Below are 26,544 nucleotides of genomic sequence, written 5' to 3' on the forward strand. Positions count from 1 at the left end.
AAAAAAATAAGGTGATATTTTAAAACATATCACCATTTCGTTGTAAGTATTGCGTTTTTACCATGACATTAGCACTATAGAGAACACTACATTATTCATGTATTTATTTATACCTTTGTATGTTTTATATTTTTACATATGACGACTTTTTTCAAGGATTTTTCGAGAAAAACTAGAATTTTCAAGATATTGTGAGGAATTTTCTTAATATTTGTTGACTATTTTTTTAGAATTACAAAATTATAGGCTTTGAGAAACCATACCAAGATGGTAATGTCTGAAAGCATTAAGGGCAATCTGGGAAACAAAAAAAACCAGAAAAGTCTGTTCCGCCCTACGGCTTGCAAGCAGCACTGTTCACAGAATAATAACAGAAAATCATGGTCCGCAAGTAACAAGCGGCGTTAAAAAATTTCAGGTACCGGCCCAACCAAACCAAAGAGAGAATTTAACCCCCCCCCCCCCCACCCCCCCCACAAAAAAAAAGGAAAAAAAACGCAAGGGGGAAGGAAAAAAAATGGAAGATGCCACGGCTGTTGAGACAGACGAAGTGAGTTACTAGGGCTTCTTAACCTTTTCACCCACTTTTTTTTTTCTCTCTCTCTCTCTCTGCAGAGAAATCTCACTCTTCTTTTTTTCCTTTTGACTCTACTGAAAGGAAAAGAAGAGCAGATTTAAAAAAAAAAAGATACCCTGGTAATCGACCTGCCCCTTTTGACACTTTCTCCATCTTTTTTCTGTTCTTCTTCATTTCTGCGGCTGGGGAATGAAGGTTCGAGAGTTTTGTGGAAGAGTTGGATTTGGGGTCAATGCTGCTGCCATTACTAGATTTCTAGGATTTTCACGGCTTTTTTTTTCTCGACCTCTGAAGTTTGAATCGTGATGGTGGTTGGTTAAGTTGGAAAGGAAAGAGGGATTGTTTCTTGTTTGCTGCTTTTCGATACCTGGAGGGGAAAAGCAGGTGGTTAGGATTAAAATGGAGACCATCTTGAGGAGTAGAGATTGAGGTAAGGGATCTTGTGGTCTTGTTTCAGGGATGTAGTGAGGGTCCAAAGCTTGGTTGCGATCACGAATGTTGATCAGGAGGACTCTGCATCATCATGCCAAGCATACGACCGCCAGCATCGAGGCAAACCGCGACACTAATGGTCAGTCTTTGGGTTGTCATGACCTTTTAGCTATGCTTGTTGTTCTGTTCACGTTTTTTCAGTTTTTCTGATGTTCCATTTTTAGGTTGCGGTGAAATGCCGGCCACTATCGGATGCGGAGCGCAAGAGGAGTCGTGATATTGTTCGAGTGACTGATGATAAGGTGAATGCAGCACCCCGGGGGGGTTAGAATGACTTCTGTCTAATTGCTGATGTGTTCAGAAACTCATGTGAACTGTAATTGCAGGGTGTTGTTGTTCTGGATCCTGTTGAATCAAAGAATTACCTGGACCGTGTTCAGAATCGCACAAAGGAGAAAAGATATTCTTTTGACTATGCATTTGGGCCTCAATGTACAAATAAGGTAATTTGGCGTTGTGGCAGGTTACTGATCAGTAGATCTTCTTTAACATGATTGGGATTATGTCCGTGTTCCTCTACAGAATTGTATTTTCATTGTATGATATCAGCATTGCCACTTTTCTGTCGAAGCTTTTTTCTTTTTTCTTTTTCTTTTGTTCCACTTTTGGAATGATACAAAATTTAGTTAAGCTGCCAGCCATAAAAACTTTTAATGATATTGGAAGAGAAGCAGTAGGAGCAAAGGGTAGAGTACATGGAATCTAGTAAACAGAAGAGAATGACACAGGCTGCATTTTTTAGCCTGAGCACCATCTATCAGATTTTGACATATTGAGAGGTAGGAACCTAGAGATGTTCTTGAGATTATGTAATGCAGTAGGATTCCGTGCTTGACAATTCATCCATGCCTCAATGGCTTTCAGATGCACATTCAAGCTCAGTCACAAGCAGCAGCAAAGCAAGTTCTAGTTAGATGACACGTCATTTAGACCATATTTTCCTTTCCCAGGATAAAAAATATTCTGATCTACTAAAGAACTGGTCTGCAGATGCTGCTGTAAATCCGAGTCAGAGTTCTATTATGTAATGTACAAAAACTGTCGATAGAACTATACTGAAAATTTAGTCTTGGGGCTGGATATCCTAAATCACATGTTATAGTATGATGGGAAGAAATGGAAAAGCATCTTAAAGCAGCAAAGTATGTTGTGGTCATCAATTCATGTTCACAGCAATTTGTATCATCACTATGTAATTTCCGGTACTAGCTTTAGCATGGTAACAGATTAATTGAAAGGTAAATTGTGTTTGAGCGCATGATATTTCTATGAACATTCAAAGTCTATACATGTATGTGCATGATGTTAATGACCTGAAAAAGCTGCAATCTATAAATCCAGTCACAAGAATCTTTATTGAACCTAAAGATTAAATCATCAAGCTTTATGATGACACCTGCTCCCTCACAATAGAATTCTCCTAAGTATGCCAATACCTACCTTGTACATGAAGCCTATTTAAATTTTTGTATGGGTTGATTGATAGACCTCTATGATTAGATTGGTAATAACAAGAGGTTTGAGATATGATGTTTGAAAGCTATGTTACATAGACACAACTATAGGTACAGGACACGTTCAGTATGGCATGCAAGTTTTATAAAAATTAGGACTCTCTCTCTGTGTATAGTGCTTGTGCATGTGCACATTCTTAATCTAAAGTAATAAAGGTTTAATATCGTCTTAAGTGCAAATTCTTGAACAACAATTCTAAGTCATTATAAAAAACTTCAAAGAATAAATCTAACTGAAAATTGTAGAAGAGTTAAACATGGTCTGCTGTGTCCACCATGTCGGTGGCAAGTCATAGTCACAAAATGACATAGGTTGAAAGAATCCTTAGCTGTACCACAGTACATAAGTGCACTAGTGTCCATGCCGAAGAATAAATGTTATAACTGCCCCATTGACTTGGATGAACATCTGCTAGTAGGTATTATTTACACTCTAAAGACTACCTGGTGCTAGTGGGATAGAGAATTAACTGGGACAGTACTACCCAGCGTTATAAAAAATGCGCCTTGAGGCGCCCTCCGTGCCTCAAAGCGCAAGCCTAAGGCGTGAGGCACAAAAAAAAAGGTCTTATATATTTTCCAGTTATGTAATCAGTTTTCTTAGTATATTTTAACTTTTGTTGGTTTTTGTTGGTTAATCTCATATATTTTCCAGTTATGTAATCAGTTTTTTAGTTACTTTTATATGTTAATATCATATTTTTTAGTACTTATTTGAGTTTTTCTATTTCTTATTGGTTGTTATTTCATCAATAAAGCATTTCTTTATTTATTTGTGTTTTTAGATATTTTTTTATAATTTTTTTAAAGTTTTTTAAAAAAAATTGAGGCTTACGCTTTACGCCTCGCCTCGGTTTTTGGTGGAGCGCCTCGCTACGCCTCAATGCTTTTCACAACACTGGTACTACCCAATATGTGTGACACCATGCCTCTAGGTCCTTTGCTTCATTTGGCAACTGGAAATACGCCTGCTATTTTCAAGGTTTAATATTGGAACCCTGTGATGGTGGAATGGTCATATTGGTCATTTTCTTGTTGGCTCCAGGCTGTTTCTTGCTCAACTTTTGTAGGAAGTGCTCAATGTTTTAGTTTTGCTATAGCATCCTTCAAAGATACTGAAATCTTTTGATACATAGCACTTGGGGGACATTAAGAAGGCTGCCAAGAAAAGTTCTGTGGTTAAGGCACCCACCATCTGTCCAGATTAATGACTGCCTGCTTTGCAATGTAAAGCATATTCTACATTCCACTTTGTTGACTGTGGTAATGATGGACAAGCTTTTAGACTCATTAATGTTAGACATCCACTAGACCCAATGAGAAAAGGCATGACCGTCCTAAAACCTAATTTTCAAGAAAGAAAAAAAATGATGACAATGTGTTCTTGATATTTTCTGGGGATGCAGCTTGTTAAAGTGTGTGTGTGTGTGTGTATATATATATATATATATATATATATATATATATATATATATATATATATATATAAAGGTGTAATAGGTAATACCCATTAGGGGTATTTTCGTAATTTCAGTCAATTGTAATAGACTGTGCCCATTAGGGGCACATTTGTTTTTTCAGTCAACTGTAATAGACAGTGTCCATTAGGGGAACATTTGTCTTTTCTTTATTTATTTTATATTCTTTTTCTTTTCCCCTTTTTATACGGGTTATTTGGTAAATGACCAAATATAGCTGTTGGGAGCTCCCAACAACTCTATTTCTAGCAGTTGGGAGCATCCCAACAACTTTATTGAGCCTCCTTGTATATAAAGGGGGTCTCCCCCTCCTCTTAATGTATGCTTGTGTAGACACACCAATTTTGATCCATTTGGATCCTGGGTAAATTGGATCTTGTATTGAATTTCTCAAACGGGTCATTTCTGGTCCAAAATAGGGCAAAATTGACTTTCAACGTGATTTTGACTCACAAGAAGACATTTTTGATAATTTACCAAAAAGGGAAAATATTCTAGTATTTCTTACCTTCTAAATAAAATAAATTTGGGTTGAAATGGATGCTTTGGGATGGATTCATGGCCAAAATAGTAAAGTCTATCCAAGGCTGACCCTGATTTTCAGCTGGGCCCCACTTATAGTGGATTTTCAGCCTATCAAATTACGCTTTTACGCTTTTTGGTCTTGAGATTAAAACAAAAGTTGTAGATAAACCTGCTATCTATCAAATAAAACAAAAATCACGTTAATATCAATTATATTTTGGGAGATATGACGAAAATGGTGAAATTTGTTTTAAACCTACCATTTCAAACTTGTTTCACCTAGGGGAATGTGCCTTGGCCCAAACCAACTTACCTAAATTATGGATTCTTGAGTTTAAGCCTTTCAAAACATTAGGATAAGCCTAGTAATCCTTCTAAAATGAATAAATAGGGAGGCATCCTCTCCTATTTCAGCAACTGAAGTTCATTTGTTTCTACGTCCTCACTTTGCCCGAGTCTCTATAAGGCCTTGCCTAGCCTATCTAGCCTAGTCCACCTAGCCTTTTCGACCTAGCCTAGTCGATCAAGTCAAGCCTAGCCTAAGACCTAGATCACTTATCTCATCCCCTTTTTGGAGTCTATGCCTAGGTGAAGTGTCACCCATGTTACCCTGTGCTCGTCAACCATAGAAAGGGTTACCTAAGCTCGATGTGAGATTTGGTTTTCATTTTTGTTCACATTTTGTTTATTTAGTGTGTTTTTCTAAGTTTTGATAGCCCTAACGTTCATATATTGTTTGTGTTGTCTTTTTTCGAGTTTTAGTGTCTCCTGCCATCGAACTTATTTTCTTTTAGGTCTCGCATACGAGGTACGAATCTTCGCAATGCCGCCGCTCCAAAACAAAGATCAAGGGTTCTTGGTTCGACTGATCCCTGCTCATCGGAGGAGGAAAAACACTCTACCTTGAAGAACAATCCCCATACTCTCTCAAAGGGTTCTTGGTTCGGCTGATCCCTGCTCACCGATTTCGGGTCCATTTTAAAGAAAAAAATATCTTTTAGTGGAAAACCCAGTGTTCTTGTTTTCAAAATCCTGGGGGGACTGCTCGTTTAACTTCAAGATTTGAGTTTTTAAAAAATCGACGTTATGAGGTTAGTAGTTTTGTTATTTTTGTGTTTTTTGGATATTGGATCCATCTCAGATCCATAATCCCATTTTTCTATATTCTGTTTTATCAGGCACTGTCAGATTAACAGTCATATCTCTCATTTTGTAAGTCGGTTTTTGACGTTCTTAGGCTTGTTGGAAAGCAGACGAACGTGGCTATGTTTCACATATTCATATTTTGTCTCTACAACCTCTAAAAACAAGCATGAACAATAAAAAACAATTATTTCGGTGACTGTTTCTCACTGAAAATAACTGTTCTTTTATCTGTTTCTCATCGACCCAATATAAAAAACTCTCATTTTCGGGCTTGCTAAAAAGTTGAGATTCAGATCTAAGTCAGTCTAATTTTGAGCCGGAGCCAAAAACCCCTTTAGGGCTTTCGTTTTTCCAATTCCAAATCGGGTTATAATATTTTCTCTGTGCGGTGAAACAGTCGGCTAGTTTGTGTTCTCGAAGGCTTATCTCCCTAACCGCACATTGGATTACTGTGATTTTGGTGGCGTTGGAAAGATAACAAACTTCTCTTTCTTTGTTTCTTTTGTTGTTTTTCCATATTTTTAGCACAGGTGGCCGAAAAATAGGTAGAATCAGTTGGAGCAGGGGCAACAACGCCTGTTCAACACTTGTTTTAGGAATGTTCCAAGGGCCATATCTCGACATCCGTCTGTCGGTTTCCTGAGTGCCATACACCGTTGAAAAGATCTTTTTATTTGCTCTCTCCTCTCTATTGTGAGTTTTCCCGAATTTCGTCGTCTCCAAAGTCGAAAATCAGCAGCAAAACCTGGTGTTGTTTCTTGACTTAGAAGGATTTCAGGAAAACACCCCTTTTACATATCATATTTGATTTTCTTTGGGGTTCAGAGCCTTGACCCCTCTAACCGTGTTTGTATCTTACTTTTCTGTGTTGTTTGTGGCGTTTGGACCCGAATATACCTTTTGGATAAGGTTCATATTCAGATCCAAAAATCCGATCCATCATGTTTTCTCGTGTGAAAATTGTTTTGGATACAAAACATAGTGTTTTCTCGTGTGTTTCCTTCTCGTTTCCTAGGTAGAGACAATAGATAGATTGTGTGTTTGCTTTATTGTTCTAGACTTAAGAAAGTAACTTGAAAAAAAAACTCGTTGGAGATTTGCATGACACCCAAAATTTCTTAGGAAAATATCCACCTCCAACAAATTAGGAAAATCATCTTGCTTGGGACATTGCTTGCTTTGTGGTTGCTCTTTCCTATTTATCCTCTTTTTTAGGACTTTGATTGTAGAACCATTGTTTTACTCAGAGTTGTCAGTCGAGAAAGTAGGAGCGAGAAGCGATACGGGAAGCAGAAGCGAGAAGCGAGGCACTTTCAAAATTTTAGGAAGCGAGACACGTGGGATGACTTAGAAGCGACTTAGGAAGTGAATCAGAAGCGAGGGAGAAGCAAAAAAAGAGAAAAATAAAAAAAAGGAAAAGAAAAAGAAAAAAAGGGAGGAAGCGAGCTTCCCATTTTTTTTTTGCGCTTCTCAGGGCGTTTCGAAAGCACGTCGTTTCGCGCTTCTAAAATGTGCTTTGGGGAAGCGTGTCAGATTTTCAATCTCCAGGTCCTTCCACGCGTGAGAGCTGAGAAACAAAGAGAGAGATAGAGAAAGGGAGAGAGAAGTTGGGAGAAACCGATACCCTATTGTGTTAGGGCCGGCTGCTGTGTATACTCCTTTATATTAACATGTGATTACAAAATCAGGGTACTAAAATACCCTCATTACAATAACTTATATTACACAATGCCATTAATGAGAAGTGGATGTCACGGGTCTGGATCTCCAGATCCATGACCCGTAACCAGAGAAAACACTTCTTTTCACCCTCCCTCAAGTTGTGCATGATCTTGAACCATGAACAACTTGCCTTTTAACATCCAAAATCTGTCTTTTGTCTATCCTTTTGTAAATATATCCGCCACTTGATCTGTAGTTCGAACAAATTCAGGCTAAATCTCTTTCTCTTCTACCTTTTGTCTCACAAAATGCTGGTCTATTTCAATATGTTTGGCACGACTGTGATGAATTGGATTAAAGGACATACTAATGGCACTCTGGTTGTCACACAAAAGAAGTGATCGAGATATCGATTCTCCGACTTCTGTTAGTAGATGTCTAATCCAAGTAGCCTCAGCAGTGACGGCTGCCATTGACCTGTATTCAGCCTCTATACTGGATCTGGCAACAACCTTTTGTTTCTTACTACTCCAAGAAACCAAATTCATCCCAACAAATACACAATAGTCGGATACTGATCTGCGTTCATCTGGATCTCCCGCCCAGTCTGCATCAGAATAAATAGTGATCTCATGTGCATTTTGCCCATTTGTCTTTCGCTTATATATGAGACCATCCCCAACCGTTCCCTTCAGATATCGTAGTATCCGTTTAACTGCTTCCATATGCCCTTCACATGGTGCATGCATAAACTGAGAAACTTGATTCACCGAGTAGACTATATCAGGGCGAGTAAAAGTGAGGTATTGTAACATACCCACTATGCTACGGTACTGTGTGAGATTATCAAATGGATCTCCGTCTTGAGAGCTAAGCCTTTGATGAAGAACGCTAGGAGTGCTCAAGGGCTTGCAGTCTTTCATACCCGCTTTATTGAGAACATCAATGGTATACTTATGTTGAGTGAGAGTCATTTCTTCAGAGGTACTGTCGACTTCAACTCCAAGAAAGTACCGTAGTTTGCCAAGGTCCTTCATTTTGAACCTCTGATTCAAGAGATGTTTGACTCCTTCAATGTGCTCATTGGAATTACCAGTGATGATGATATCATCCACATATATCAACAACAGAGTAATTGTGTCTTGGTTCTTAAATATAAATAAGGAGTGGTCAAGAAGAGATTTCTTAAAACCATATTTTTGTATTTCAAGAGAAAAGCTGTCGAACCAAGATCGAGATGCCTGCTTCAATCCATATATCGCCCTTTTTAGTCTGCAGACATATTTTGTAGGATTACCTTCTGCGTACCCAGTGGGTTGTTCCATGTATACTTCTTCTCTCAAATCTCCATGAAGAAAAGCATTCTTCACATCAAGTTGGCTAATAGTCCATTGGTGTTCAATAGCTAAAGAAAGTATGACTCTGATTGTCCCCATCCTCACCATTGGACTAAAAGTTTCATCATAATCCTGTCCTTGCTCCTGTGTAAAACCTTTGGCTACAAGTCTCGCCTTGTATCGCTCTATAGTCCCATCTGGTTTATACTTTATTTTGTACACCCATTTCGAACCAACAACGTTTCTGTCAGGTGGTCTTGATACGACATCCCACGTACCACATTCATGTAGAGCTTCCATCTCCTTATTCATTGCTTCAATCCATCTTCTGGAATTTGATGCTTGAGAGAACGTTGTGGGTTCATCTTCTTTATTCAAGGCTGTTAGAAAGAGTTGAAAATCTAATGAGAAATTTTCATAACTGACCCACCTTTCAATCGGATGGCGAGAACGTGTGGATCTTCTAGTATCAACGATGTTGGATGTAGAGGATGTGTCCATGTCTGAATTAACTATGGTGGGCGGCTCTCTTTCTCGTCGAGTGTAGACAAGGCCTTTATACCTTCCTGGATTCAAAGTTGGGTCTGTATTTTCATGAGCAATCATTCCATCAGTAGACACAGGTTTCTTATCCTTTTGAGTGCAATTTGAGCAAACATCACTAGCTCCTGAGAGAAGTTCATAATTCAACCAAGGATAATAAGTCTCAACTTTAGGTTTTGATTCTGAAGAACTAGTACATGGACAATCAAAATTCAATTCATCGAAGATGACATTTCTTGATATTTTGATGCGCTTGCTCACCGGATCATAGCACCTGTACCCTTTATAGTCATCAGCATAACCCACAAACCTGTTAAAATAGCTTTGGGTTAGGTACTTTACCGTGAATACCCAGAAGGAGGGGAGAAGAGAGGAGAGACTTTCTTGAATCGGCAGCCACTTGTTTTCTGTGTGCTGCACTAAAACATCATTAGTATATAAAATAGGTTTACAATGATATTTGTACAATGGCAAGATTGCCCCTGGTTAGTAGTGTACAATACACATGAACCTATTCTGTATGGATATGGATCCAGTACTGGATCCATATCCGATCTGTATTCTAATACCCTCCCTCAAGTTGTGCATGGGAATGAACCATGTGCAACTTGTTCTTCAGATACCAAAAGCGGTTACTTGTGAGACCTTTTGTGAACATGTCAGCAACTTGGTCTTCTGAAGGCACATAGACTGGTTCAATCTCTTTGTCTGCTATCTTTTGTCTGATAAAATGTTGATCAATCTCAATATGTTTGGTCCGTCCATGATGAACAGGATTGAACGCAATTTGTACATCACTTCTATTATCACACATGAGGGTTGAGCTTGAGATACTCTCTCCCATTTCTGTAAGGAGATGCCTAACCCATGTTACTTCTGCTGTGGTAGCTGCCATAGATCTATATTCTGCCTCCGTGCTAGACCTTGCCACAACTTTCTGTTTTCTGCTACTCCATGAGATAAGATTGCTTCCAATGAAAACACAGTATCCTGAAACCGACCTTCTTTCATCTGGGTCTCCTGCCCAGTCTGCATCTGTATAGGCCAATATGTCATGTTTCGGTGTTGTACATGAAGATTGAGCATATCTGAGGCCATCACCCACCGTGCCTTTTAGATATCGGAGAATACGCTTGACGGCATCCATATGACCAGTCTTTGGTTCATGCATAAACTGAGATACTTGATTTACAGAATATACAATATCTGGTCTAGTAAAAGTAAGATACTGTAACATGCCCACTAAACTGCGATACTTGTTTGTATCAGGATACAACTCGCCATCACAAATGCTGAGTTTTTGATTGACAACACTGGGTGTGGGCACAGGTTTGCAATCTGTCATTCCTGCTTTGGCCAAAAGATCAAGAGTGTATTTGTGTTGAGTTAATGACATTTCTCCACCCTGTCTGTCCACCTCTACACCAAGAAAATACCTTAGTTTTCCGAGATCTTTCATCTTAAATCGCATACTCAGCAAAACTTTAATTTGTTGAATATGCTCTGGAGCATTACCAGTGACCACTATATCATCAACATATATAAGTAAGAAAACTACAGTGGTTCCATCCCTGTATATGAATAAAGAATGGTCTAGTTGGGAACGAATAAAACCGTGGTTCTGAATCTCTGAGGAGAAGCTTTCAAACCATGACTGGGAGGCTTGTTTTAAACCATACAATGCTCTGGTTAATTTACATACATATGCTTTTGGGTCTCCCTCTGCATAACCTTGAGGTTGCTCCATATAGACCTCTTCCTTTAAGTCCCTATGAAGAAATGCATTTTTGACATCAAGCTGACTAAGGCTCCATCCATGCTCAATGGCCAGGCCGAGGATAATGCGAATGGTTCCCATTTTCACTACTGGGCTGAAGGTCTCATCATAGTCTTCACCATATTCTTGGGTGAAACCTTTGGCAACAAGACGTGCCTTGTATCGTTCAATGCTCCCATCCGGTTTATATTTAATTTTATACACCCATTTTGAGCCAACAACATTTTTATCTGGGGGACGACCAACTATTTCCCATGTTCGACACTCATGAAGTGCCTCTATTTCCTCATTCATCGCCTCAATCCATTTGTCAGATTGAACAGCTTGACAAAATCCAATTGGTTCTTCATGTTTTTCAACCTTGGATAGAAAAATCTGAAAATCCATTGAGAAGTTATCGTAACTTACCCATTTTTCAATTGGGTGCCTTATCCTGCTTGATCTTCTTGGGGCTTCCACGTTATTGGGGAATGTCATGTGTTCTCCAACAGGTGCATCTGTTTGCGCTCTAGGTCTTCTGGTGTAGACATTGCCTTTGTATCTCTGACATTCTGTTTTCGACACCTTATCTGAAACCGTCTCATTATGTATGTCTTCAGGAGCCAAAGTGGTACATTCAGCAGTATGTGAAATAAGTTCAGCATTGAGCCATGGATTATACCAATTATCAGCCATATCACCATATTCACGATCATAATTAGCTTTATTTTCTGGAAAGCTATTTTCATTAAAGACAACATTTCTGGAAATTCTGATCCTTTTATTGATGTGGTCATAACACCTGTACCCCTTGTGTTTATCTGCATAACCTACAAACTGGCATATAGAGGATTTGTCTTGAAATTTGTTTCTCATGGATTTGTCAACATGTACATAACATGTGCATCCAAAAACTCGTAACTCATCATAATTAGGCTGCATACCAAAGAGAACATAATAGGGAGACTGATTTTCAAGGATAGGCATAGGAAGACGATTTATCACATGAGTGGCAGTGTGAAAAGCTTCTGTCCAAAGGTTGATGGGCAAATTACAACCATGCATCATACTCATTGCACTTTCCACAATATGTCTGTGTTTACGCTCAGCAATTCCATTTTGTTGTGGAGTATACGGGCAAGAAACTCTACGATGTATCCCATTATCTTTGAGGAAATCTAAAAATTCTTTGGAGGAATACTCACCACCTCCATCGCATTGGAGAATTTGAATATTTTGGGAGAATTGATTTTTAACATAGGCATGAAAGTGACGAAAGATAAGAAAAACCTCTGATTTGTGTTTCATGAAGAATATCCAGGTAAAACGGGAAAAACTGTCAATAAAAGATACATAGTATTTACTTCCAGAAGAAGAAGGATTGGGAGCTGGCCCCCAAACATCAGAACATATTATCTCAAAAGGAATAGAAGATCTTTTATTTATTTGATGAAAGGGAAGTACATGACTCTTGCAAACTTGACAACTGGAACATATTTTATTCTTTAATGAAACTGAAACAGACTCTGAAAGAAAACCATTGGATACTAACTTTTCAATAAAGACTTGACTACAATGACCAAGACGAGAATGCCAGAGATCTGGCTTATTACATTTGGATAAACTTAGGACATTTTCAGAAACGTGATCAGACTTGGGCTTCAAGACACTGGAGGCTGGATCTTCATTGAAGACATACATGTTTCCGCGTCGCTCTCCTTTAGCGAACATCTCCTTCGTTTGAAGATCCTTGACAAAGACAGAAGTAGGAGTAAATTCCATAGATGAATTGGTAGAGTCAACAAGTTTAGATACAGAGACAATGTTTTTCTTTATATTTGGTGCATGAACAACATCAGATAAAGGAATAGATGACTCAGTCAAAGGAATAAGGACATTGCCTATGTTTGAAATAGGGTGATGAGTCCCATCTCCAGTTACAATATTAGATTTTTCAGAATAGGGAACCAAAGTAGAGAATTTACCTGCATTGCCAGTAACATGAGTCGCTGCCCCGGAGTCAACATACCATATTCCATCATCATTCTGTTTCAAGTTCAAATTGGCCATCGCAGATAGGAGAAGATCCTTAGCATCATCACTGACTCGAAAGGTACCTGCAGTTCCTGGTGTAGCAATATTTCTATTATTTTGCGATCTGTTTCGATTCTGCGGGTTGAACCAACAATTGGCTTTGATGTGACCCCGTTTATTACACTGATAGCATGTGGGAACATTCCTTGAAAAACTGGCTGTGGAATTTGGTGTGGGTAGTAATCCGCGTCCACCCTGGTTGGCAGTTCCCCTGCCTCTGCCACGTCCTCCTCGTGCTCGATCAACTATCATCCCTGTGGCAAGAATCTCATGCGTGGATGATTGTCCAATTGAAGTATCAGACATGCTCTTCAGAGTCATTTCGTATTGGAGCAGTTTAGCACGTAATTCCTCAAAACTGAGTAAAGTAGGTAAGCATAATAAGGAGGTCATAAGGACATGATATTCTGATCCCAAGGCATTCAATGTTTGTTGCACCTTTTCTTTATCTGATACTGGATATCCAACCATGGCTAACTGGCCCGTAATGCTTTTAACTTGATTTAAGAATTCAATAATGCTCATTGCCCCCTTTCTTAACATCTGAAATTCGCGTTTGAGGAACAACACTTTAGCCTCTGATATCTGAGAATATGTCTGAGCTAAAACCTCCCACAAAACTTTGGATGTGCAATCATCAGGAATGAAAATCAATATCTCTTGAGATAATGTGGAAGTGATGTATGCAACAAGAGCCTGATCGCGCTTCATCCAAGAAACAACTGCAGGATTGCGAATAGTACTCGGCAATCCTCCATCTTCTTTGGTTTCGGTTATGATAAATTCTGGAGGTATAGGAGTAGACCCATCCAAGTGGCCTGAAAGGTCTTGACTACGAATAAAAGGGGCAATTTGCCTTTTCCAAGTCAGGTAGTTGTTAGTAGTCAATTTTTCTGAAACTAGCTGTCCAAGAAAGCTGGAAGGAAGACCCGAATTTCCTGAAGTATCCATTGGTAGCTGGTTGACAACGGGAAGACACGGCTTGCCTGAAGTATTAATGACTGAAGTTGAAATGAAAACACTTGTGGCTGAAGCAGAAAGAGATAAAATAGGCGTGACAGGAAACTTCCAGAAGAGAAAGAACAAGGACTCGGTTCCTGTTGTGGAACAAAGGGCTCGACTGAAGTAACAAGAAGAAAAGGGAAAAACGATAGAGCAATGCAAGGCTAAGTAGAAGAGAATAAAGCAACAGTCTGACAAAGCAGTTTTCAGACCAACAGGCGTGACAGAAATGAAAAGTTTCAGAATTAAAACAGGCGTGACAGAGAAATGGATAAACAGGCATCTGACAAAGTAGTTTTCAGACCAACAGACGTGACAGATATGAATTATTTCAGAAGTAAAACAGGCAGGCGTGACAAAAAAAAAAGGGAATAAAACAGGCGTGACCTGTTTGTAACTCGACTGAAGATCGGCAGGCGTGACAGGAAAAAAAAGAGAGGATAAAACAGGCGTGACCTGTTTGTAACTCGACCGAAGATCGGCTTGTCTGAGAACTCGGCCCTCTGAAGAGAAGGAGCAGGCGTGACCTGTTTGTAACTTGACTGAAGATCGACTTGTCTGAAGGGAAGAAGGAGCAGGTACAGGAACTCGGCTCTCTGAAAAGAAGAAGGAGCAGGCCCTTTCACGATCCCTGATGAAGATATCTTTACGCCCAGACCAATCGCTGCTTTGATACCATGTTAAAATAGCTTTGGGTTAGGTACTTTACCGTGAATACCCAGAAGGAGGAGGGGAGAAGAGAGGAGAGACTTTCTTGAATCGGCAGCCACTTGTTTTCTGTGTGCTGCACTAAAACATCATTAGTATATAAAATAGGTTTACAATGATATTTTTACAATGGCAAGATTGCCCCTGGTTAGTAATGTACAATACACATGAACCTATTCTGTATGGATATGGATCCAATACTGGATCCATATCCGATCTGTATTCTAATAAAACCTGCACTTCAGGGCCTTGTCCTGAAACTTATGTCTCCTTGAACTGTCAACATGAACATAGCGTAAACAACTAAACACATGCAAATCATAGTAGTTGGGATGTACACCAAAACGAGACAAGTAAGGAGACTTGTTTTCCAAAATAGTCATGGTCAATCGATTTATCACATGAACTGCAGAATGAAAAGCCTCTGTCCATAAAGTGATCGGAAGACTACTGTCATGCATCATGCTCATCACACTCTCAACAATATGGCGATGCTTCCTTTCAGCAATCCCATTCTGCTGAGGTGTGTGTGGGCAAGACACCTTTTTCCTTATCCCGTTACTTTGAAGAAAGTTAGTAAGGTCAATGGAAGAGAATTCACCTCCTCCGTCAAATTGGAAACTTAGGATGTTTTCAAAAAATTGGTTTTTGACAAAGGAATGGAAGTTACAAAACAACTTGAAAGTCTCAGATTTATGTTTCATGAAAAATATCCAAGAATAGCGAGAATAAGTGTCAACAAATAAAAAATAATATCTAGTTCCAGATATGGAAGCAACTGGAGCAGGCCCCCAAACATCAGAACATATAGTCTCAAAAGGTCTTGAAGCTCTTTTATTGATAGAATGAAATGGTAAAACATGACTCTTACATAAGAGACAACTAGAACATTTGTTGTCATTGACATTTATTCCTAAACTTGACTTGGGAATGAGGTTATTTGAAACAAACTTTTCAATGAAACTACTACTGTAGTGACCTAGACGACCATGCCAAAGGTTTGGCTTATTGATTTCAGAGACACTAAAAATGCAGGTAGGATTTTCAGAAGGCAACGATGATTGGAGCTTCAAGTTTGGGTCTGCAGAGCGAATATGTGCTGAAGGATCTTCTTGAAAAACATACATATTGCCTTGCCGTTTTCCTCTAGCGAACGTCTCCTTCGTGCAAAGATCCTTGACAAGAACAGAAGAGGGAGTAAATTCAACTGAGGCTTTGATATCATCAACAAGATATTAGGAGCATAAAGAACCTTTGAAAGGTTGATGGAAGATTCGGGCAAGGGTATAATGGAATTTCCGATATGCGAGACAGAGTGGTGTAATCCATCTCCAGTAACTATACTACTTCTACCAATGTAAGGAACAAGTTTTAGGAGCTTACCTGCATCACCAGTAACGTGAGTCGCTGCGCCAGAGTCCACATACCAAGTACCTTGCTCATTTTGTTTCAGATTCAATTCTTCTAAGGCTGACAACAATAACTCCTTTACTTCTCCGTTGGTCCTTATACTGTCTGTGCCTCTTTTTGCTTCAGTTTGTGTTGATTTTCCTTTATTTAGGGGATTGAACCAGCAGTTAGCTTTGATATGCCCCTTTTTATTACAAAGAAAGCAGGTAGGAATTGGCCTATGTCTTTGTGGATTGGTATATGTGTTGGGTGTAGGCAATAATCCACGACCTCCATGACCACTTCTCCCTTGTGCTCCCTTTCCCTTGATATCATTGCTTCCTCATCCTCGTGCATAAGTAACCCCTGTAGCAAGAACTTCTTGTGCCCCAATATGCATAGATGATTCTTCAGAAAATCCCTTTAGATTCATCTCATATTGTAACAATTTTGCACGCAGATCTTCAAAGTTGGGCAGCTCAGGTAAACATAACAGGGAAGTGACAATCATATGATAGTCGTGTCCCAATCCACTGAGGGTTTGTTGTACCAAATCTTTATCAGTAACTGTACTTCCAACAACTGCTAGCTGATCTGTGATAACCTTCATTTTGTTCAAATATTCCATGATGGTCATGGAATCCTTTCTTAACATTTGAAATTCCCTTTTAAGAAACATAATCCTGGCCTGAGAAACCTGTGAGTATGTCTGAACAAGTCTGTTCCAAAGTTGCATGGCAGTGCAGTCATCTGGAATGGCTACAAGTACCTTTTGTGACAGTGTAGATGTAATATAAGCAACTAGCGCTTGGTCTCTTTTCATCCAAGCTACAAATTCAGGATTTCTAACATATACTGTAGTAGATTCTCCTTTGTTGTCCCTTTCTTCTCGTGATATGAACTCAGGAGGAACTGGAATAGATCCATCCAGATGTCCAGAAAGATCCTGACTCCTAATGAAAGGTATGATTTGCCTCTTCCAAGTCAAGAAGTTACCATTATTTAATTTTTTAGACACGAGTTGGCTGAGGAAACTTGAAGAAAGAATCGACTGGCTAGGAAGTGAATCCACGTTTCACAGTATTAAGAGTGTGTTCAGCACAATCTACTTACGCCTACAGTTTCTGTAACCTTTTTTTTCCAGAAACTAATGCTGATCAATGGCTATCAGATTGCATAAACTAATTCAGATTGCTGATTTGAAACATAAATTGAATATCTATCAGATTTCTGATTTGTATATGAAATGGAATATTGGGTATGAAAATCACCAAAAAAATTGTGAATATGAATTCCTACTATGTATTGACGCAATGCTTTCAAGCTAAAAGAGGTAAAATAGAAGAAATGAGAGTGTATCGGCTTGATCAGATCTGATCAAGGATGCAACTGAATCAAAATAGGGTCCTGCGTGATTAGATCACGCTGCTATCAAGAGCGATAAACTGGGTATGTTAGTGATAGAATGAGGAATGAAGAAAAGGTATTTTCAACAAAAGATTTTGGTCGAAAATCTGGGCTGAGTCACTCAGTCCTTTCTGAGTTGACTTAGATTAGGTAGGGAGATGGTTTGATCAGATCTGATTAACGTCAGATCTGATCAAGTTCAAGAGACAGAAAGGAAACTGTAGGGAGAAGAAGTCAGATTTGATTATTGTCAGATCTGAATGATATCAAGTCTGATTGAGAAGAAAAGAATGGGATGGGAAAAAGGTGAACCAGAAAAAAAATCAGATGAGATAAGATGACAGAAAAAGAATATTTTCTTGACTTAGAAGAGGAAATCGAGAAGGGATAGATCTTTCAGACTTACCTTTGAGATCGATTCCAATTTCAACTGAAGCGTGGCTCTGATACCATGTCAGATTTTCAATCTCCAGGTCCTTCCACGCGTGAGAGCTGAGAAACAGAGAGAGAGATAGAGAAAGGGAGAGAGAAGTTGGGAGAAACCGATACCCTATTGTGTTAGGGTCGGCTGCTGTGTATACTCCTTTATATTAACATGTGATTACAAAATTAGGGTACTAAAATACCCTCATTACAATAACTTATATTACACAATGCCATTAATGAGAAGTGGATGTCACGGGTCTGGATCTCCAGATCCATGACCCGTAACAAGAGAAAATACTTCTTTTCAAAGCGCACTTCCCCAAAGCCTATGGCGCTTCCGGTAACTCTGGTTTTACTATCTGGATTTTTAAATCCCTCCAACTTGTCCTATATTTTGAATCTACGGATCCCCCCACTAATACCAGAAGCCATCAGCTTGGATATATCGGTGGTGGACCAAGGAGACTATGAACCCGTACCAGAAACCTTAGTTCAGGTATATCGCGAAAGGCCCGATACAGAGAAAACCCGTTCTATTAGATCCCAATTGAAGTGACCTCACAGATTCATAGAGCTTTCAAGGAGATTCAGAAAACCTATTTTTTTTCAAAATCTTGATTTGTGTGCTTGATTGATTTGTACTATTGTTTGTTCATAAATCCTAAGCCAAGGTTTTGCAAAAAGATTCTATGAATCCGGCCATGAACCCGAACACTGAAATAGGCCAGGGGTTCCCGTAACCCTGACCAATTTGAGTGTATGGCCATAATTCCACCTAAGAACACCCGAAAACAGCCCAGAGGCACTCAGAAATTGCGATCCTTGTTGGGAGGAGGTTCGTTTCAAGGACTGGGGGGGGGGACCTTTGTGCTCAAATCCTTGGGTCGTCTTATAGGTGCAAAATTGGATCAGTTGGAAGGAAGAGAAACTGATCCAGAAGAAGAAGAAGAAGAAGAAGAAGAAGAAGAAGAAGAAGAAGAAGAAGAAGAAGAAGACGAAGTTCGGTATGTGAAAACGGATAAGGGCAAGTGAGTAGCCCGTGAACTCCTAGACAAATCTGCTCTCGCTTTAGAAGAAATAAAAAATTCCAAGCACAACAGAAGTTCTTGGAAAATGATGCTCAATTAAGGTTGTTCAAGCAAAATCACAAACAGAAAGTCCAGTCCATCAGAATTCCTGAAGTAGCAATTAGAATCTCGAATCCTCAACCCAATGAGTACGAAGAGCGGGTCCAAAATTTAGAAGAGGAACTCTAAAATTTGTGTGCTTGATTGATTTGTACTATTGTTTGTTCATAAATCCTAAGCCAAGGTTTTGCAAAAGAATTCTATGAATCCGGCCATGAACCTGAACACTGAAATAGGCTAGGGGTTCCCGTAACCATGACCAATTTGAGTGTATGGCCATAATTCCACCTAAGAACACTCGAAAACAGCCCAGAGGCACTCAGAAATTGCGATCCTTGTTGGGAGGAGGTTCGTTCCAAGGACTTGGGGGGGGGGGGGGGGACTTTTCTGCTCAAATCCTTGGATCGTCTCATAGGTGCAAAATTGGATCCGTTGGAATGAAGAGAAACCGATCCCGAGGAAACAGAAGAAGAAGAAGAAGAAGAAGAAGAAGAAGAAGAAGAAGCAGAAGAAGAAGAGGACGAAGTTCGGTATGTGAAAACGGATAAGGGCAAGTGAGTAGCTCGTGAACTCCTAGACAAATCTGCTCTCGCTTTAGAAGAAATAAAAAATTCCAACGCTACCTTGAGAGCCCTGATGCACAACAGAAGTTCTTGGAAAACGATGATCAATTAAGGTTGTTTAAGCAGAATCACAAACAGAAAGTCCAGAGTGATCTCGTCAAGAAAGTCCAGTCCATCAGAATTCCTGAAGTAGCAATTAGAATCTCGAATCCTCAACCCAATGAGTACAAAGAGCGGGTCCAAAATTTAGAAGAGGAACTCTAAAACGTGTCCCGCTAAATGAAGGGAGCCAAAGAAGAAAGGAGACCATATGAGATCCAGAATTTCATCTAGACTCAAGATATTGAACCTTTGGGTTTTACCTCCTGGAAGTTTATCAAATTCAACGAGACAGAGAACCCCCAGACTCATGTCACCCTGTTCTTGGATACCTATTCTGATTATCTTCACAATGATCAAGCCCTGGTCAGATGGTTTCCGAGAAGTCTTGAAGGTGAAGCAATCTTGCTTTTCTTGCTTTTCTACTTTGGATATTCATCAGATAAGACAATTCCAGACCCTCATGAACCTATTTATTGAGCGATTTATATTCAAAGTGGATTATCTGCCAACGATCAACCAACTCTATGATCTTAGGCAAAAGAAGGATGAGGATGCTCAGGACTTTATCAACCGTTGGAGATCAATATATCCTCGCATGAAAGACCTGATCCGAGAGTCTCATGCCATCACCCTCATTATGAATAATTTCAATCAACCCCTTAATGGCATCTTGGCTACTCAAAGGTGTGAGTCCTTTGTGGATTTGATTGATGTTGCCACTTGGAGGGAATCGAAACCTCAAAAGAAGTATGTTTGATGGAATCCTGGTCATTGTTGAGTCGACAAAAGATAAATCCAAAAAGGATGAGTCACCTGAAGGCCAAGTTAGTATGGCTACTCCTCGAAGAGAAAATAAAAAGTCAAAGTTTCCTAAGCAAAACCAGGGGCAAGCCCAAAATCCAAGATGACCTAGTGACAGAGAGTTTATCGAGATCCAACAGACTCGGTCTTAAGTCCTGGATATTTTGCAGCAACATGAGGATTTTGAATTGCCTAAAGTGTCACATCCTCTTTCGATAAAAGGAAGAGATCACACAAAATTTTACAGATAAGAGGAAGAAGAGGACGAAGTTCGGTATGTGAAAACGGATAAGGGCAAGTGAGTAGCCCGTGAACTCCTAGACAAATCTGCTCTCGCTTTAGAAGAAATAAAAATTCCAACGCTACCTTGAGAGCCCTGATGCACAACAGAAGTTCTTGGAAAACGATGATCAATTAAGGTTGTTCAAGCAGAATCACAAACAGAAAGTCCAAAGTGATCTCGTCAAGAAAGTCCAGTCCATCCGAATTCCTGAAGTAGCAATTAGAATCTTGAATCCTCAACCCAATGAGTACAAGGAGCGGGTCCAAAATTTAGAAGAGGAACTCTAAAATGTGTCCTGCTAAATGAAGGGAGCCAAAGGAGAAAGGAGACCATATGAGATCCAGAATTTCATCCAGAGTCAAGATATTGAACCTTTGGGTTTTACCATCTGGAAGTTTATCAAATTCAACGAGACAGAGAACCCCCAGACTCATGTCACCCTGTTCTTGGATACCTATTCTGATTATTTTCACAATGATCAAGCCCTGGTCAGATGGTTTCCGAGAAGTCTTGAAGGTGAAGCAGTCTTGCTTTTCTACTTTGGATATTCATCAGATAAGACAATTCCAGACCCTCATGAACCTATTTATTGAGCGATTTATATTCAAAGTGGATTATCTGCCAACGGTCAACCAACTCTATGATCTTAGGCAAAAGAAGGATGAGGACGCTCAGGACTTTATCAACCGTTGGAGATCAATATATCCTTGCATGAAAGACCTGATCCGAGAGTCTCATGCCATCACCCTCATTATGAATAATTTCAATCAACCCCTTAATGGCATCTTGGCTACTCAAAGGTGTGAGACCTTTGTGGATTTGATTGATGTTGCCACTTGGAGGGAATCAAAACCTCAAAAGAAGTATGTTTGATGGAATCCTGGTCATTGCTGAGTCGACAAAAGATAAATCCAAAAGGGATGAGTCACCTGAAGGCCAAGTTAGTATGGCTACTCCTCGAAGAGAAAATAAAAAGTCAAAGTTTCCTAAGCAAAACCAGGGGCAAGCCCAAAATCCAAGATGACCTAGTGACAGAGAGTTTATAGAGATCCAACAGACTCAGTCTTAAGTCCTGGATATTTTGCAGCAACATGAGGATTTTGAATTGCCTAAAGTGTCAAATCCTCTTTCGATAAAAGGAAGAGATCACACAAAATTTTACAGATATCATCAGTCTGTTGGCCATGACACCAAAGAATGTATTTCTCTAAAGCGCATAATCTAGGACCACATCGACAAAGGTGAATTGATGTTAGAAAATGAAGAAGCTCAGGAGGAACCAAGTTGCGTTCAGAATGAAGAACCCCACATGATTAGCAAAGCTGAGCCAATATTGAATTTTTTTTGTCATAATTCCCTAAGTCTGCAGACGCCTCATAACAGTTAGAATCACCACAACTTGCCTATCCTCAGGTCTACCAATGTGAGACTCAAGTCGAGGAGAAAGATGACAATGCTTTTGTCCAAGTTCTAGAGAAGGCAATTATGCTTGAGTCATCCGTTGAAGCCATCATTATAAAAGAGGAAGAATAAGTCCTTGACATGGCTCCGAAAGAAGAAAGTCCTGCGAAAGCCCAAGAAGAGGAAAGTCCTCCCATAGTTTCAGAAAAAGAAGCTCAAACTATGCTTGAATCAACCACTGGCTCTCCTATTTTGAAAGAACAAAAGGTGTCTGAGAAACCCATTGAAGAGGGAGATCTTGAATTTGCTGATGCAATGAAAAATTTTGATTCATTCAACTTGGCGGACACAGATGGTCATGCTCAGATGAATTGTCTAGATTATGTCATGAAGATTTCTCAATAACTGAAAATTCCTCGTCTCCGTTAGGGAAGAAGAAGGTCCTATTAATGAGATACCTCAGGACAACTCAAAATTTGTTGAGAAAAAATACAATCTTGTCATGCCTATGCTCATGTTATTCCTCAGTTTTGTGATCTCAACCTCGACCTTGAGCAATGTCCAAGGAAGAATCAACATCTTTGCAAGATCAATCTCAGCCTGAGCCTATGCCACTGATGTTTTGTAATGCCCCAAAATTTCTAACTTAAAAACTTGATTTTTTTAAAAATGATAAATGTGTTAAACTAGAAAATTCACATGGATCTGGATCCAGATCCATGCGTACGTCTATTCTTTTAATTATGCAGTTGACGTTTTTCTCATTAATGGCACTTATCTAATATAAGTGTTATGGTGTAATATTTTAGTCTCCATTTGTAAAAGCCTTTTATATGACGAGATTAGGGCTCGGTGGTGTGAAACATATTAGCCGCCCCAGCCATTGTCTATCTCCCTCTCTCTCCCTTTTCTTTGTTTTCTGTTTCCTATGCAGGTTGAACAGATCCCTCACGAGTTTTCACATGGTATCAGAGCTTGGTTGCGGAACCCTACCAGAAGCGTGTTCAGCGAGATCTGAAGAAGCAGGTTTTGATTCGTCTCTTCGTTTACTCTTCCTCTTTCCTTTTAACTCTACTGCTCGTTCATTCTTCTTCTTCATAATACTCCTCATCATTAACGACTGCAACATTAACGTCCGCATTTCCTTCTTCTTCATAATTCTCTTCACCATCTACAACTTTCCTTAACATCAATGACTGCTGTCAGTAAAACAAAACGACTGCAACTTCCTCCTCTCTAATTCCTCTTCTTTTTGTGGTTGTGAAACTTTTGTTTCCATATTGCTGGACGTGTATATTAGTTTCTCTTTTTATTCTTTCTTATTGCTGTCAGACGTGCATATCAGTTTCTTTTTGTGGTTATTAAACTTTTGTTTCCATATTACTGGACGTGCATATCAGTTTTTCTTTTCATTCTTTCTTATTGCTGTCAGACTTGCATATCAGTTTTTCTTTTTTCTTTCCTTCTGCACGTCAATCTCAATTTAAAAGGGGTTTACAATCTACACATCAATCTCAATTCTTTCAAATTAGTGTTTTCTGTGCAACGTCTATAGGCATATTATAACAATTTACAATCTGCACGTCAATTAAAAAAAAGGGAGGGTTTCCTTTCAAGGCATTGATAGCACAAGTATATGTTTTATTGAAGCTCTACTGATTGATTAAGTGATCTCAAATCAGTTTGTTTCTCTTCATTCGTCTTGTTTGCTTACTCGTTGTCCCATTGATATGGATTACTCCTTGTCATCCGGTCCCTCTGCAAATTTCTTGAATCAGCTCGTTACGGAAAAACTTACTCATTCTAATTTCTTGACCTGGAAGAGACAAATACTTCCGTTTATACAGAGTCAGGATCTCGATGAACATCTGGATGATTTTGTTCCTGTACCACCACGTCTTATTTTGCTGGAAACCAAGGATGAGCAGGGTGACACAATTACTAAATCTGTTAAGAATCCAGAGTATACAGTTTGGAGGAAACGAGATTAGTCTTTGGTTGCTTATATTATGTCAACACTCTCCCAAGAAGTGTTGGCTACTCTTTCAAATGATTGCACTGCGACATATCTATGGAGTAAGTTGTCTCAGTCACACTCTCAAATATCAAAAGCCCGAGTTATGTACTTAAAAAATGAGTTCCAAAGTTTGAAGAAAGGCTCCTTGATAGTTATGGATACATAGGCCGCTTAAAGAGTATTACTGACCAATTGGCAGTTATTGGAAGTGTTATTTCAGATAAAGATAAAGTTCAACAACTTCTCAATGGATTGGGCCCTGATTTTGACATGTTTACCACAGCTTTGTCCAGCCTTCCCCACTTGCCTACCTTTGACGACCTTCAAGCGAAACTTCTCCGGCATGAGATGGTTATGAAACCAAGGGCAAAAGGAAATGAATCAGCTCGTTCTCATTCAGTCTTGGCTATGGACACTTCTGTAGGTTTTGGACGAGGAAATGGAGGGCATCAAGGAGGCCGCAGACGTTTTGGGCAGGGAGAACGTGGTATCTTACCTATACCTAATTTTTCAGGTATTTTTAATGCAGGGAATCAGAGGAGAGTGCCCACTTGCTTCTTATGTAACAAAAGAGGACACGTGAAAGCTGATTGTTGGTTTAATCTGCAGAACAAGGGAAAAAATAAACAAAATTGAGAATAAGTCAGCCACTACTGTGGGCACGAAAGCGCCATCTACAGATGTGCAACAACTTTTGCTATCAGCATTATCATATATAACAATCAAGCAAAATGAACAAGGAGAATGGTACGTTGATTCCGGTGCTGCCACACATGTCACGGGTAATGCGGGTAAGTTATTTCACTTATTGCCTTATCTAGAAAAATGTAATATAGTTACGGGAGATGGAACTTATCACTCCATTAGCCATACCGGCAATGCACATATTCCTATGTCAAAGTCCACACTTCACTTGTCCAATGTTCTTCTTGCTCCTAATATTAAAAAGAACATTGTCTCTGTAGCTAAACTTGTTGACGATATGAATTCTTCAGTCGAATTTACTCCCTCTTCTGTTTATGTTAAGGATCTACGAACGAAGGAGACGTTCGCTAAGGGGGAGCGACGAGGAAACATGTATGTCTTCAAGGAGATTCCCTCAGTTTCAGTTCTCCAGTTGAAGCCGTCCAAGCATTCTTCAGTGTCTTCGTCTTCAGAGTCTTTGTCTTTTATTTCATTGGAAGTTTTTAATTTATCTCATTGTAATAAGCCAAATATCTGGCACAGTCGCTTGGGACATTGTAGTCGGGATTTCGTTGAAAGTCTTGTCTCTAATGGTCTTCTTCCAGAGTTTAGTTTATATTCTTTTTTAGAGAATAAAAAATGTTCATGTAACGACCCCAACTTATACCCTTTGAAAAATACGATTTTTTTTTGAGTGCGGAAAACTTTCCAGAGACCCGGGATCCTTACAGTTCCAATTTCAGCTGGATAACCATACACTACAACGACTTACATTTATCATCTATAACCAACCAACCAGACTCTTTTATTAATGAATCAATAAGGATCTCATACTCAAGTCAAAATTGAAGTAACAACTGCAGGAAATAAAAAAAAGAATTAAAAGAAACAAAAGTAGAGTCACTCTCTCCGTAAATGAAGCAGTCTTGTCCGTAAATGAAGCAGTCTGAAACAAATGTAGCTCTCGTATCCTCTCAGAAGCGAGTCTACTTCACTGATCACCTCAGGCTGCGAAAAAACCATAAAAGTAGGGTGTCAGAATTCAAAGGATCTTGCGTACAGGTTCTTCAAATGAATTAAATAAGAAAAAAGAACATGAATAAAATCTACGCAATAATTTAGAGAAATGCAATGCTCACAAATACATAATTCGATTTAAGCATTCATACAAAAGAGAACAATGAAGGATCATTTAAGTAATAACAGAGATCACAATTTAAATAAGCGAGACATTAGAGATTAAACATTATGCATCCACTAACATGTAACAATCAAGAGAACATGTAAAACATGCATGTTCTAATGCATAACAGGATTATGCATGATTTATGTGCAATACATGAATACTTTATTATTTTTCATTAAAGTTTTACCTTTCCATATGCATGCCCTATTAAATGCATATAAAGAACAGTGCAGTAAAAACCATAATATCACTTCTGATTTGTGCAATGCATCAAAATAACTAAAACAGAGAACAACTTGTTCTCGAGGCTCACCCAGCCCATGA

At 39.2% G+C, this 26,544-nt stretch overlaps 1 protein-coding gene across 2 annotated transcripts in view; it reads left to right on the forward strand.

Annotated features, from left to right (window-relative positions):
• The first annotated feature begins 699 nt into the window (after positions 1 to 699).
• Positions 700 to 26,544, forward strand: part of LOC149849219 (P-loop containing nucleoside triphosphate hydrolases superfamily protein) — a 166,764-nt gene continuing 140,919 nt past the window's right edge. For both annotated transcript variants that reach the window (XM_090013733.1, XM_090013741.1), the window contains exons 1-3: positions 700 to 1,148; positions 1,234 to 1,311; positions 1,396 to 1,512. In XM_090013733.1, coding sequence (XP_089869859.1) covers positions 1,101 to 1,148; positions 1,234 to 1,311; positions 1,396 to 1,512 — 243 coding nt within the window. In that variant the 5' untranslated portion in view covers positions 700 to 1,100. The remainder of the gene's footprint in view (positions 1,149 to 1,233; positions 1,312 to 1,395; positions 1,513 to 26,544) is intronic.

This window comes from Nuphar pumila, chromosome 1 (genome assembly GCF_984573655.1).
Source record: "Nuphar pumila chromosome 1, dmNupPumi1.hap1.1, whole genome shotgun sequence".
NCBI classification, from domain to species: Eukaryota; Viridiplantae; Streptophyta; class Magnoliopsida; order Nymphaeales; family Nymphaeaceae; genus Nuphar; species Nuphar pumila.